The sequence below is a fragment of the Engystomops pustulosus genome, chromosome 4 (assembly GCF_040894005.1).
Source record: "Engystomops pustulosus chromosome 4, aEngPut4.maternal, whole genome shotgun sequence".
NCBI classification, from domain to species: Eukaryota; Metazoa; Chordata; class Amphibia; order Anura; family Leptodactylidae; genus Engystomops; species Engystomops pustulosus.
Window position 1 is genome coordinate 82,692,681 of NC_092414.1, and position 16,213 is coordinate 82,708,893.

The 16,213-nt window shown below is 36.0% G+C and overlaps 1 protein-coding gene across 1 annotated transcript in view; it reads left to right on the top strand.

The window, feature by feature from the left end:
- The window catches only part of LRRIQ1 (leucine rich repeats and IQ motif containing 1), a 102,245-nt gene that overhangs the window by 61,842 nt on the left and 24,190 nt on the right, over positions 1–16,213 (top strand). Inside the window, exon 22 of the mRNA XM_072146512.1 lies at positions 2,563–2,664. Within this exon, the coding sequence (XP_072002613.1) occupies positions 2,563–2,664 (102 nt within the window). The remainder of the gene's footprint in view (positions 1–2,562; positions 2,665–16,213) is intronic.

A 16,213-nucleotide genomic window follows, 5' to 3' on the forward strand; every position in this document is an offset into this window, starting at 1 on the left:
ACACTAACATATCTGCCCATGCTGTGCTGGCAAATATCACAAAAAATGACTTCATTTATACAACCTACTGCAAAATTGCTGCAAATCTTCTTAACCCCTTTTCGACTGAGGGTCATTGGTGCCTGAATGTCCAGGTCAATTTTTCCTGTATTTTTATGCATTTCTTTAAATGGCGATATCTTTGGGAAAGCATAACATATCATAACAATATTTACTTGACATGACATGTAAGACTTTAACTTGATAGGATAATTTGATTAATAACTTTTGTTTTATAGAAGTAGTAAACAAATAACTAAAAATGTGTCAATAAATGCCTTTTTGTAATTTTTGATAAAAATTTATAAAATTGTGAAAACTTTTACCAAAATATTGTGTACAGTGTCAGTCTATCTCCATTTGCCTGGTTCAGAGATTCTTCTGAAGCTGGTCATATCTCATGAACCATGGCACCTAGAAACACAATTCTGATGTCCTATTAAAGAGGGTAACCTCCCCTTGGTTGTATTTCTAATTGAAAAAGACCTTTGGGAATCTTTATTTAAAAATCAAGTTTTCTTACGGCAACTTTGTATATCTCTGATTAGGACACCAGAATTGCGTTTCTAGGTGCCATGATTCAGGAAATTAAGCGGGTAAAGTGGGACACTGTCTTGAGGTATATATAAACAGGGTATGTGCAAATGAGTAATCAGAGCTGTGTGATAATAACGGCATATACCTTATGAGCATTAGTGTGCATTAGTTTTCTAAAATTAAAAAAAAAAAATTCTCATTCTCTGGACATCCTTCAACATTTCTCCAAAAGACAGCCTCTGTGAGAAGACCAGAACCTCACTAGAATAGATATCCAGTGATAGAGGTTCAATTTCAAAATGAATCTTAAGTTAATGTATTAATGTATTAATTTAAACAGAATCATTTGATGTTTGTGAAAAACATGTCTTTTTAACATCTTTGCTCATCATTTGTTACTAAAGTATCTTAAAGGGAACCTGTCACCAGGAGACCCATTTTTAGCACTCCCCCAGTCCCCATAGAGCATAGTACATATACTGCCAAAGTGTTTTTGTATTAAAAATTGGTTTTACAGAAAAAAAGATATGTTATATTGTACCTTTCATTAGCATCTGCTGTGTGACTAGGCAGTTGCCTTTTGGGAGGAGCTGGAAAGGAGCAGTTTCCCCCCCAACCTTGGGGAACAGCTACTCCATGTGACCTTTTCAAATATATGAAAACACCCATTACTTGGCTTAGCGACGCCCCCTGCTCCTCTACAGCCAATCCCGAGTGAGGGGAGTTATTCATATATTTGAAAAGGTCACATGTTTCCCAAGGGTGGGGGGGATCTGCTCCTTTCCAGCCCCTCCTATTTGGCAACTGCCTAGTCACACAGCAGATGCTAATAAAAGGTACAATATAACATATCTTTTTTTCTGTAAAACCAATTTTTAATACAAATAACACTTTGGCAGTGTATGTACTATGCTCTGTGGGGACTGGGGAGTGCTAAAAATGGGTCTCCTGGTGACAGGTTCCCTTTAAACTACATAAAACGCTTACCTCTCCTATAGATAAGTTCACACCATATATATCCATGAAAGCCCACAACATCCAACGGATTAGCAGATATCCACATTTCGAACTCTCCAAAATAATAGTCCTTTGTCATGCTTGACAAAGAACTATTATTTTGGAGAGTCTGAAACGCATCGCAAGTGCGTTTTTTTCCACCTGGGAAATCGGCATGTCTGTATGCCCTTACAATAACTTTTACAGATTTAAAAAAATTGCAACAAATAAAAATATGAAGATTTTAAGAACACTGAATGTTTTTAAGCTTTATTAAATTTAAGGTTGACAATTTCATGTTATAAGGATATACTTTATCTGTTTTGGTACATGTACATTAGTGATTCTTACTTTATGCTGTCATGCACAGCGACTATGTTCTCCATCTAGCTTTGTATTTTATTAAAATGGATCAAAATAAAATGAATGCTCCTTGGCTATTCAGCAGCGCTCATTGATAGCAAGATGAACTATTTGTATTGCTGCTAGTCTCATGTTAAAATTCCAGTGGTTTTCAAATGGAGTCTTTAAAAAATTAGGCTCTTCCCTAACAAATGAAAAGCATCATAGCAAAGACATGCTTTGAAGATGAAACTGTATTAGAAAAATTGATTCAAGGCTTGAGAATCCTCTGTATTGAAGAGTTTCTCATCTTCCTGATTAGAGATACTTAAGGACTTCAGTTCATTCCGTCACATTTTGTCTGCATATAGAATTCTGTGAAAAAAACGTAACTTTTATATCTGTTTTTTTTATATATATATTCTTTTTTCTGATTTTGCTTTATCACATTTATTTCTTCTTCTCCTCCTGTTCTGTTAATGCTTCCATTTCCTCAAAAAGGAGTATATTCTGGGGGAAACGCACAAAATTTTCTTCTTAAATTGCATGAATCTTAGTTGCCTGTTAAACTTAAAAAGCGTAGCTTAATCTTTACAAGGCCAAAACAAATCGTTCCCTTTTAATTTTAACATCTACCTTTTCATTTAGACCCAGCTGTGCGCCTGGCGTTGTTCAAAAATAGTGAAAATAAACATATCCCTGTAATGCCACCAAAGAAGGCACAGGCAGCAAAAATGGAGTACTTTCGAGGTTAGTACTGATTTTTTTTTTAATCTGAAAATAATTATATTTCTAAATGTATTTAAAAATATAAATCTGGACATTTATTTTTTTTTATTCCATTATTATATGTGATATAGGATGATTTTGAGCTTCATATGGTTCGCTTTATGTATGTGGAGTATTCTTTATCTGGCATTTATCATTGTCCATAAACCAGCTGAATAAATGAAATTCTTTTTCTTATTTTTCTTTCATAATTATCTCACTATTAATCTCGAGTCACAGATCTGCAAGAATGTGAAGAGTAGTAGCACTGTAGGCTTTGTATTTAGGGAGTACATTAATGTATGTAAAGAGATCATCTGCATGTTTCTCAGTTTGACCCTGACACTGGCCTCTTCCAGCAAGATGTTCCTCATAAAATTGAGGCTTGCAGTCTAACTCTATTTGATCTCATTGTTGTCTGTAATGTGCTTGGAAAATGTATACTTAATTTCAGCTGGCTATGCCAAATAAAGCATTGGTTAACCATGCAAATATCAACACCAAGGATTTCTGTTGAAAATAAAACTTAGTTAATTAATTGATAACATTTGACATCCCCATCCATATCTACTTAGATAATAATAGGAAATATATCTGAAGTTTAAATAAATTTCATGAACTTTAAACATAATGTTGTGATATATTCAATGATTGCAAGCTCTTGGAAGCAGAGGCCTCACTACTATTATATCAAAGGGCTATGTTATTACTCTGTAATGTCTTATTTTATTTGTATATTTACCTTGGAATCTATAAAGTTATGCAGAACATGATTGTGCTATATAAGTAAAGATCTATTTTAAGTAAAGACCTATATTATATATATACGGTATACATATTTTATACATTTTTTTATATTTTATATATATGTATATATAGTACAGGCAGTCCCTGGGTTACGTGCAAGATAGGTTCTTTAGGTTTGTACTTAAGTTGAATTTGTATATAAATCGTAACTGTATACTTCATAATTGTAACCCCAGTCAAAATGTTATTTTGGTCTCTGTGACAATTGGATTTAAAAAATGTTGGATTGTCATAAGAACCAGGATCAACAATAAAGATTCATTGCAGACACCAGTGATAACTGTTATAGCTGTTTATTATAGCCTAAGGCTAAAGTACAGTAACTTAACATCATCCAGAGGTCCGTTTGTAACTAGGGGTCGTCTGTAAATAATAATTGCAAAGTACAGGCAGTCCCCGGGTTACATACAAGATAGGGTCTGTAGGTTTGTTCTTAAGTTGAATTTGTATGTAAGTCGGAACTGTATATTTTATCATTGTAATCCCAGCCAGAACTTTTTTGGTCTCTGTGACAATTGGATTTTAAAAATGTTGGATTGTCATAAGAATCAGGATTAACAATAAAGCTTCATTACAGACACCTGTGATAACTGTTATAGATGTTTATTGTAGCCTAGGACTAAATAAATTACCAATATCCAGTGGTCCGTTTGTAACTAGGGGTCGTATGTAAGTCGAGTGTTCTTAAGTAGGGGACCGCCTGTAAATAATAATTAGAAAACCCCATGGACATAGTGCTTATTCTGGCAATCTTCCCTTTAACACATACTATGTGTGTACTCACTTGACCAAGGCAGTCCTCTATGTTTTTTGTAATGATCCATGCATCTGTTACACAGACTATATTTTAGGAGGATCAGTGGAAAATGGATTCCACAGATGCAAATTGGTCATAAAAATGTTAGTTTTTCATGGCTGAGTTGTATCTGAGTAGTATCTGTTTTTCGCTGATTCTCATAAACTGAAGCCTATGAGTGATACGAGAAAAACGGATCAGAGTAGAACATGCTCTATTTTTTAAAGGAATTCACATATGGTCCATTTAGAAAAAAATGAAATGTGAATTAATTTGTTAAAAAGTATTGCATTTTGTAGTTTGTTCGGATACACTGCACCTCTGTTTGCCTCCTGTTTTAAGCAGTTATTTTTTCAGCATATCTTCTAGAGAATAATTCCTATAATTGTACAACAAAGCAGACAATTATGGAGCGCCTAAGACTCCATAGTGCAGAGATGGTGTTGGCTGCCTGCTCAGTGTACATTACTTTGCCATTTGCTTGAGGTTGTAAACAGCAAGGACAAACTTACCTGACAAGCCACCCCTAACACTGGGAGACCGTCTTTCATCCTTCCTTTTAAAGCGGAAGATGCTAGTTGTTCACAATTGAATATATGCCAAGTAGTTTGTAGTCAAGCAGGTTACCATATATTCCAGAACCTGAGTTGCCTTTAGTGAGGATTTAATTTGCGGTATTGGGTTTGTGTACAGCACATTTCACACGAGAGAAATGGGAACAAAAGACACATATCCAAAAAAAATCCTACATGATATCCACATTACTTAATCTATGGTGGATAAACCACAATCTCCATATCACTGATATGTAATTGCATTTGTTGACTTTTATATTAGCACTTTGAATTGGATACGATAATTTGTGCCGCATATCATTTAACAGAAATTCTTATCGCTTCGAACTCTATGCCCAGAAATCTAATAAAGCTATCTCCTTATGTAAATATGACAGTCCAAGAAGTTTCTTAAGAAAATAGCACAAGAGATCCTCTAATTGACAAGTGAAGCTTAGACCAATATCGTTTACACCTAAGAGCAATGAGGCTCCAAAACAATAACAGTTATTCATTGAATACAGATGACTGGTGGCAAGGAAGCCTATGGTAAAAAGACATAATTCCATTACTCTTCAATGTCAGGGTTAGGAAAGCAATACAGACATAAGACCCTCACAAAAGCGAAAATCAAAGCGAACACAGACAGTCAGGCCAGAACAGCAGGAAATGTGAAATCCTATATAAGTTTCTAATAGTCTTTATGGGTCATTTTAGAAGAACCCTAGCAAATAGAAATGGAAAGCCTGGGAGATCTGCAGTGGTTTTGCTCAGAGCAAATCCATATATGATTATATTATTATTTGGACACTACGTAATGTAAAAGGAAATTTACGATAAGTTCGGCCCTTCAAAAATACAAAAACGGAACTGTTCTGTGCAAAGCCCTTCTGAAGTTAAGGAAACATAGACACAAATGTGGGAGATTACCAAATATTATAATGAAGTATATACCAGTTATCCGCTATGGGGCGTATTTACATATCCTGTTTTAGAACAAACGCAACAAAAGTCTCATGGTGGCTCATGCTATTTGATTTGTCTGCTGCATCGTATACGCTTTTACCTAATAACGTCTTTCAAAAAAAAAAATTATTCCACATTTCCCCCCAAAGTGCCACCGTTTAATCTGTTTATAAGGAAGTGACTGTAAGCAGATTGATAGAAATCAACCAAAATACAATATTTCAGTAATAAAAAAGGACATGATGGGCAATAATTACTCAGTTTATGTTGGGCGTGTTGAGGTGTGGAGCCGAACAGGTGGGGGCAGTGGCGTGAATAGGCCTGAATTAACTCAAGCCCCTGACAGAAAACAGCGGAGACTGCTCCTGATTTTTAAACCAGGTTTGGCTAGATCTAATCCAGTCAATACTTGTGGACAACGAAGGCTGGTGTTTAAAATTCCACTATTAGTAATCCCCCACCCCAAATGTGTTCTAATAACTGCACAAAAAGCCATAGTATTGAAATGATAACAAATTTAGCTTCACCCATTAATATTTTGTAAATTTTGGAATGCATTATTTTGGAAATGTTTATTTAGACACGTGAGGTTTATGTCTCTGCACATGCACATTGTTGTATGCTCCCTCAAAACTTTACAGAATGGGTACAAATGACAACTTGACCTCTAAAACAAAGCCTTCACATCAACATAGATGGTAATATTAAAAACTTGAAAAAGCTATGTCCTGGGTGTTTTTCAAAGCTCTTTATTTTTTTAAGTAGAAAAAATAATCTGTTGCATTATCTTTAATCCCGTTGACTTTTTCTGTACATTTAGCCAAACTAACTTAATAACATGAGAGCTTAATGTAACTTATATTAGAGACTTTCTCAATAAATAAACTCTAATCACATAAAACCCCCTTTAAAGAGGAACTGTCATTACATTATGTCTTATATATTTAGCTGAGTAAATATTCCTGTCCGGTTGGGTTGCTTTATTCCTTTGTTTCTCCTAGAAGTTAGGTAAGGCCCAATCTAACACTAAACAATTTGTGCTGCTAGTATCAGACTGTGCCGGGACACACCATCTCTATCTTGCAGAATAGCAACACCCAGTTCTCCATCTATCCACAAAGTAACAGTTGCAAATAAAAATGATCAAAAATTTTTCCTAGAGACAATGGTACAGGTATTTACTAAAGAAGATGTATTAAAAGCTTCTTCTGGCTTTTGTACAGAATAATAAGCACTCAACCCCTAATTTTTGGACTTCACCTTTAACCCTTTACCAACATGTGACATAGTATTAGGTCATATGTTGACTGTGGGTGTATGGAGAGGGCTCATGGGATGAGCCCTCTCCTTACATGGTGGGCGTTTGCTGCATAATGCAGCAAACACCCACTGCTAACAGCCGTGGTCAGTGCCGGCAGCTATCGCAAGTGTTTAAATACTGGCATTGCTTGGGTGCCGCCATCTTGGATACGATCGCTGTCCCCCGTGACTTCAACGGGGGCAGCAATCAGTTGCCATGAACTGATATAAATATAAATAAACAGTAAAAATTGTAAACCTGTAAGGTATCGCATGTTAGGATCTATCAAACGTAACGGAAAATAGCGCCTAAAGTCAAAAATACCACTTTTTTGCCATTTTGAAATATACAAAAAACAAAAATAAAAAGTGTTCAAAAGGCTGTACCGTCCTAAAAATGGTAGCATTGAAAACATCATCGAAAGTCGCAAAGAGTTACACCACCTAAAGCTCTGTACACCAAAGTATGAAAAAGTTATTCTTCTTAATGAAGAATTATTTTTTTTTGTACAGGTTTTAATTTTTTTGTAAATGTATGAAAACATTATAAAACCTATACAAATTTGGTATTCCCGTGATCACACCGACCCAAAGGATGAAGTAGACATGTCATTAAAATCCAAGCCCACAAAAATTCTGCGCAAATGCGTTTTTTCACCATTTTCACTGCATTTGGAATTTTTTCCTGCTTCCCAATACATGGCATGGAATATTAAATACTCTAACTATGAAGTCAATTTATTATGCAGAAAACAAGCCCTGATACAGCTCTTTACATGGAAAAATAAAAAAAGTTATAGATTTTTGAAGGTGGAGAGTAAAGAATGGAAATTCAAAAACTAAAAAGGGCCTCGGCAGGAAGGGGTTAAAAATCCACATTTTACTGTATCTGTTATTTTGTCGCAATAGCTTTATTGATATTTATTTGCTTACCAACTTTTAAGAGCCATGTGTTATACGTGTTGATAGGTGCTTTTTAAAAGGGTTTTTTTTATGATGTTGATGACCTACCCCTAAGTTAACTCATACATATCAGATTAGAGAAGGTCTGACACCCGACAGCACAACGATCTACTGTTCACAGCAGTCATCTGTATTAAGACTGAGCAGGCGGATCCCTTATCTGTGTATTGGCCTTGCCATATCACTGTATTAGGATTAATGGGAACTTAGCTGAAGTAACCTGGGACTTCCACTACAGTTTTTTTCAGTTCTGTTCACTGTTATGGTTTCCGTACTAGCTATTGTACTGAATAGCTGATGGGTGGGTATGCTGGATGCCTGATCTAAAGATAGGTCAACAATTTCTATGACCTGAAAAACTTAAAGGAATCAAAACATTCCACATTTTTATGTTTAAATTCACCCACCATCTCTGAAGTCATATCCAAATGATCCAAAGAATCTTATCACAATTGTGCTATAGTATATAGGGTCTTTAAATAAAATCTACCATCAAAATCAAGCATGATAAACCAGGGGCACCTACTCATAGACCCAGACACCATTATTATGGTAATCTTCTTATATTTGGTATTTGTGGCTTGTTAACCCCCGACTCTCTCCCTCCTCCCACTGCCTGTGTAATCTAGCAGCAGAAGGAAGTGCAGGGGAGGGGAGACCTGTTCTGCTCATTGTAACAACCAGTGAAAAGATTACACTGAGGGTCTCTGGAAACACCCACAACAGCCTTTCAGGCTCATAAACATAATTTTAAAAGGAAGTCATAGATGACAAATACCATGCAGCTAAACACCTTGCAGATAATGTTTCTTTCATGGTTCTTTCATGATCCAGGAAACTGGCTTTGAAGTGAGATGTGAATTAGCTGTATAACGTCAAGTAGGTGGAGAATTTAGCACTGAAGTCAATCTCTCCTTGCCTAGAATGCCCTCTTCACTATAATTGATAGTCCTGCATTCAGAAACATCACTAGGAAGATCTCCTGAAGTCAGGTGCATTATGTCAATCACATGAGAGGATTTGGGGAGAGCTTAACTTCAATGTTAAACTCTCCGCCTCCTTGACTTTATACCAGTTTTCTTCTCACTTCAAAGTTGATTTTCTGCATGATGGAACCACGCTGAGCCATGAAAGAAACATGATCTGGAAGAAGTTAAGCTGCTTGACAACATACTAGTAGCGGTTTATTAGGCCTATTTCTGATGACAGGTTCCCTTTAAGTCTCCGTATGCCTGTAAAGGTGGCCTGAGTAGGAAAAATCTTTAAAGGGAATCCGGTTTCTACTCTGTTCTACAGAGCCAGGGATATGGGTAGCTTAAACTATAGTTCGAATGTGAGCTGCAGATAAAGATCAAATTCCCAACTTTAACTGTCTCTCTAGTTTTGTAGCCGATGTGATCTGAAAGACTATAATCTTTAATATGATACTAATTAGTGATTTTGGGGGGCCTACCAAATGTCATCAAAAGTCCCTGCTGGACCTGCTGAAGACCCCTAAAATACCACTTTTCCAAATCCGTTCATGAAATATCAGCCGTCACCTGATGGCACTGTGAATTCAAGAACTGCTTAAGTATCCTTGCTTCTTGGATATCCGTGATGGCAAAGCTGCCACACTTTTTGGTGTTCTTCCATCCCCATTAAAATTATTTTTTTTTAAAATGCCGACATCGGTTTAAGGCTGCATTTACACGAACTAAAGGGGGGGGGGGCGTTTATACGGGCTTGCAAGTACGCCGTGCATCTCTATGGAGAGGGAAGGGATCACCCCTCCTCCTCTCCAGCGCTCCGGATTTATGCCTGGACATGTGTTTGTGTGAATTCAACCATAGAGAAGAAGTAATTCTTTATCAATCCTGCACTTTTGCTTGCCTGATACCCTGCAGTCTCTGGTCTTATGGTCCTGAACATTTCATGTTGCATTGACACTACAACTCACCCATTTGCTGCAGCTTTGAACTTGTTAATGTCAGTGATCACATGGCTGCATGCCAAGTTGTCACAGAAACCAAGGTAGGGGAGCAGGTAAGTACCAGAGCAGGAACAGCAGGGCACTGGTTATATAATCATGACCCCATTTTATACTATTGTCAGCCGTTTGTAGAAGATTTCATATTGGTGGAGACCAATTAGTTTTTACATCACCAATCCTATATTGCAGGATTTAGCAAAATGTTAAAGAGGACCTATCACCCTAAAAAGAAGCTCATAGCCTTACCCCAATAATAGCAGTGTTAAAATGCCATCGCCTCAGAACGCCGAACCAAGCGTAAAACGTGTTCTGCTTAGATACTTCCAGATTGAAGAACGTCAGCCAATGAAGAAGTGTTGAAAGAAAAAAACCTGGAATGGTGGTTTTGAATGGAGCCTAAGATTGAGTCCTAATTCTTAAGAGTTTCCTGTCCCTATATCATCTACACTATTACTTAGCTTCATCGAGGGGGCAGAAGCTTTACCTCTAGGATTTAGATATGGATCAGAAACTCCGGAGTAGAGGGACTCAAGCTTAGGCTCAGGGTATTTTTTAGGCTGCCACGTTCCGGGTTTTTTCTTTTTGGAATTGTTTCTTTACTTTGACCATGTTGATATATATGTTTTAGAATACAATGTAAAATGTTTAGACAAGTCTATCAAAGAGCTGCAGCAGTGTCTTTAACTACCAAAGCACAGATTGCATGAAGTAGGCTGGTGGCCAGTTTGTGGAGTACCCTATGGTAGGAGCATGCAGTAGGTGCATTGACTGCAGATCAAGATTAGTTTGTAGGGAGAGAAGGCTAGCTCATAATAATTTGATACAACAGTTAATGTAGGCTAATACTAATGCAAAGAAATGTTTCAGAACACACAATGCAACTCAGTTTACTGCATAGCCACGGATGGCTCATAATTCTAATTTTTTACTGTACTGTACTTGGTGCCTTCTATGGTCCTGTGAACATCAGAATTGGCCAATGGATGATGAATCATATTTTCTCTATTTTCTCTCATGTGGACAGTCGTGCATTTTCCATCCTTGAAGAAGAAGGCATTAACATGCACTATGGGAAAAAGGCAAATACAGAGGGATGCTCTAGACAGTGTTTGTGTTAACATTTCTTCTCTTTCTTAAAAAGAAAATGCACTTTGAGCTCAAGAAATTTAAATCCAAATGTTCCCCTAGGGAGCAACGTGGACTATGCCCAGGGTTAGAGAAAAGGAAGTGCCAGTGTTACACCCGTCAGGGGCCCGGTCACAGTCCGTGCTTTCAGAATAACATCATTGTGCCTCCTGCTTTCTGAACTGAGGATTATTAGCACAACAGGGGAAAGAACCCTTCACACGCCCCTTCCATTCAGGATGTACTGTAGGTGGGTGCGATCGCTGTCTGCATCCTGAACGGAAATAAGAAGAAATGATGCACACGAGCGTGGGATATTTTATTATATTATTTGGTGGCCATTATGGAAGGAAAGTTATATATCGCGGGGGCACCATATTTATTTGAATTGATCTACGTAGAGTCTCCATAATATATTTTACATAAATACAAAATAGTATAAAAATATGATACTTCATAATTAATTATAATGTTATATATTGTATTGTGTATATATATATATATGTGTGTGTGTGTGTATATATATATAATAAACTATTAATTTGAACATTATGTAGAGATAATATATACATAGTATACCCAGAATCAGTTTAAATATATTATTGACTATACGGGTCCAATGTTTATGCAGTAACTTGTTATGGGGGCAACATATAATCATAGGGGCACTATATTGATAGTATATTTACATAGTGGATCCATAAGAAATTATAATGCACATTGCCTGTGACTGTATTTTGCGGGCTCAGTGCAGAGATGTGCTTCAAAACTGAAGACATCTGAGGACAAACTCTCGTAGTCAGGATTGGTCACCAAGAAGTTCTACACCCTTCACAGCAGATAATCACTCGTGAGTTGCTAAATGTCACTGTGTACCGAGTAAACCTCTAGTATGTGACACAACTAAGCTGTCATCATATATTATTAATGGTGTCCGTATATTTACATCATGATGTGGGCGTTTTCTTTTTTAGATTCACTTGGTAAATGTATTGCACATACTAACAGCATAACATTAAATGAGATCATGAGTACGGAATTACATCAAAAGATGTAAATCTGAAACTTATCAGACACCCGATACACCATATGCTGTTTCATGTATTTTTAAAAAAGATGGAATATAATAAATGTAAATTAACCGTGGGAGTGCTGGTATTCAAAAATATTTCCCCACTTTTTTTTTTAGAAATGTTTCTCCACTAAATGAGTTGGTTAGGTCTGTCTTTTGGCCAAAGGAGTTTATAGTTACGTATGAAATGTGTTGTAGCATGGTAAACTTTAATCTATGCCAGGGTAAGGGGAGGCACACAATTTGCCTGCCTGAGGCCCTGAAATTCCTGATTATGCCTTTTAGACTTCATAGCTCCCGGTCAGAACGCGTAACGCCTAATTTTAGTTGCTCACATATTTGTGTGTTAAACACCTGGAGGTTTAACAGCTCATTTAATATACTGCCATATGCCTGTATAGCAATATATTGTAGATATACTGCTGACTCTGCCTCCAGTAGGTTACAGCATTGCAGTAATGGCAACAAAGCACCACTGTCTTGTGACATTCTGGGTTGGTGAATATTGGTGTCATGTTGGCAGCTTTCATGTGCCGCTGCGGTTTAGATTCTGTGGTCATAATTGACAGTGGCATCTAGGGTTAACTCTTTAAAGTTAATTCCATGTATAACTCTTTAAAGTTACTTGGTTCCTTTGTGTTAAAACACACAAAGAATCTGTTGAAGGATTGCACTTTTTTCTTTGGAATTCAAACATAGGTCAAGATATTAATTTTGGCTTTGGTGTTAATTTACATTTGTCAGCAATTTTTTTTATGTCCACTGATGCTACTTAAAGATCAAGGTGAATAAAAGATATATTAAGCAACGAATGTACAGAATTGAACGGTTAAACTGTTTTATCATCCATTTTACCTTCATTACATCGAATAGGGAAAGGGGGGGTCAATAATGGGATAACTCAGAATGTTTTAATTTATTTTTATTGAAAAACTGTTTCTATGATCTAGAACAATATTTGCTTGTATATGATTATACAGTAATAATGGTAGTAATATGGAGTATTAATAATAGTAGTAATATATGTAAATTTGTCATGCCAGTTTAACATTATAACTAATATTCCCATTTATTACTGGAAATTCTGTTCTTTTCTTAAGGTCGTCTTATTTGTATAGATACTAATGAATGTCACTGGATGAAGAAGCATACGTATCTGGTTAAAAATAGAATCAGCGGGAGGGTTTTTTTGGCTCAAATTTTTGTTTTGATCAATCAACTTTTAATTAAAGCAGTTCAAGTCCGACTCTGTATGTAGCGAGTAAAACTTAAACATATACATTTCCAAAAACATGTAAGATCTTTATCTTAAGATGTGATGAAACAGAGGAAGTTTGAGAATCAGAGCAAAGTATAGCTTTGTTTCTTATTATCTAGTGTGAGCTCACACAACAATAGAGGCTTGCACATTGAAATATTTTCTCATTTGAAGAAATAAATGGCTCTCTACCAGCCCCTTAACATGTAAAATGAGTAGGTTAGTTATGTCCAATACATCCAAAAAAGAGCCAGGATAAAATAAACATGAGGAGTTGGATATCTTGGAAAAAATCTGTCATGGGTTTGGGTTAATCATCTCCAGAAGAATTTCAACTTGATGCCTGAAATGTTAGACTTCTTGGAGAAAGTAGTAAGGCCTGAGGCAGTGTTGATCTGAAGGAGTGCTCTCCATGGGTCAGATTTGCTCTGCTGGCAGAGTGCAAACCCAGTTCACTGGAGCAGCCATATGAAAAATACTGCTTTGACCTTTCTTAGCATGCACTTGGGCTAGATGGACAGCATTGTGATAGCCACAGTTTTGCCGTTTAGAATAAATTGAGAAATGAAACCTGTAAGTAATTTTGAATCTCACTGTCTTACAACCCAAACATTCCATTAATCTTACATAGAGTCCAAGACATGAGCCCATGCAATGAAAAATTGCCAGATGAATAAAATACATGTGAGTAATAGTTGCGAGTATATGACAGATATTTTATTGGTGATTTGATTTCTCTTAAGACAACTTCTTTTGAACACACTCCCACTATGTCAGGGTTAGGGCCATTCACATTCTTTTTCTTTTGACCATTGTATGACCTGATAACTATTTCCTGTGCCTAAACAAGGTTATGACCTGGGTCTGGGAGAGCAAGATACAGATAATTTTAGTATCCATTGAAACCTGAATGATTTTGTCTTAATTGGTGGGAAGACAAAGTCTGGATTAATTCCTTATTGAACCAACTATTTTCAACACTTGGATTTAATCGGAATGGTTAAAAATAAACACACCGCCTGTTGCCCTGTGCGGAGGTTCACAAGGTTGACGTTGTTTTTTAAATAGAATAACAGAAAATGGAAGAGCGGTGTTTCCCTCCATGCCATTAATCCCAGATTTAAAGATGTGTTTAATTCACCTTGCAAAGTCTCTTCCTGCTTGAACTTCCCCCTTAAGAAGAGCTTTTTTCACCTTTTCCCAGAAAAGGAAGGTTATGTAAGTCAATTGACCTAAAAAGCCGGAATAAATAAAGGTCCACAATTTAGGCATATATTTTAAGGATAAAATGGTATACATAACAAGTTAAAAATATGCCATAAACAAAAATTTTTGAAAAATGTAAATAAACGTATATGCCTGAGTTATATACATTAGAAATTCTGCATTTCTATTTCTTAGTAGGAACATGACAAGGTTTGACTTCAGCAGAGATTTCAACTGAACCTTCTATATAGATGTAAATAAAAGCCTTTACAGATGAAAAAGAGAAAACAAGGCAATCATCTTATATAGCTTAACATCCAATTGTAAGAACAGGATATTTTGACCAGTTAGGGTCATGCTTTTGATGTGGCACAATTTCCTTCTGTATACATATATTCAACCCTCTACTATGTAAAACGTTAAATCTGCTTCAAAATATACAGCAGTATACACTGATATCATGGAGCCTAGTGGTAAAACTTCCTACTCACGCCTAAGGTAAATTTCTAACACATTTGCTATTAATATTTTTAGTTATTCACAGGAAACTATAAAAAAATCATATAATACAAAATGTGAAACATGCAACAACTGTTTACTTATAAGTGACCATTCAGTCTGGATGAAAGATATATTTTAACTTTTTAAACTTTTTCTCTATTCAGTTTGATCTGTAGGCAGGAAAAGTGGAGACAATTAATATATAGCTTTATGTAAATACCAAATTGGTATCAAATAGACATAATAATCTGTACTATTAAATGATCACATATTGCTGTTTTTGATCAAAAACTAATATGCATCTTAAATTCTGTATTCTTTAAATACCAATGGACATCTGGAGGAACAACATTTATTCCTAGACCATGGGTATTTCTAAACAATGTATCTCTAGATCAGTTAAATGTTGCTATACATTTATAAATGACACCAATTATATGCTCAGTGTATTATGTGTCAAGATCTTAAGAGCAGATTATTTAAAGGAGTAAGCCCGCTTTTCAAAACATGTTGCCAAAAATGAACTACTCCTGCTGTTTACAACATCTTTAAGTCTAACACATATGTGCCAAGATGATCCATCATTGGTCAATCACATGGTACAGATCAGCTCCCCAGGTTACGTATGGCAAAATTAGGCATTTTTTGCACAAATTAGCTCAAAAAGCTTTGAAATCCATTTTAAGTGCCAGAAATATGTTTTGCTGGACTTCATAAATCCCCATGCACGTAAAAACTTTGCATGGATCTACTTAAACATTATTATTTGTTTTCATCCTATTATTACAGTATATGGCTTCTTGGATTAGCTGAATAATCTTCCTTTCCCTATCATTTTGACTGTTCACCTGCTGATTTATTAACCTTTACAGTGTTTACGTTTGATAGTAGAAACAAGGATAGCTAAATGTGTGATATTTTTGTTCCTGAAGGTTAATTTTTTTGTATAAATATCCAGTCATACATGATTTTAATGGATTTACCTTTAATCTGATAGGGAAAGTTTGCCTCC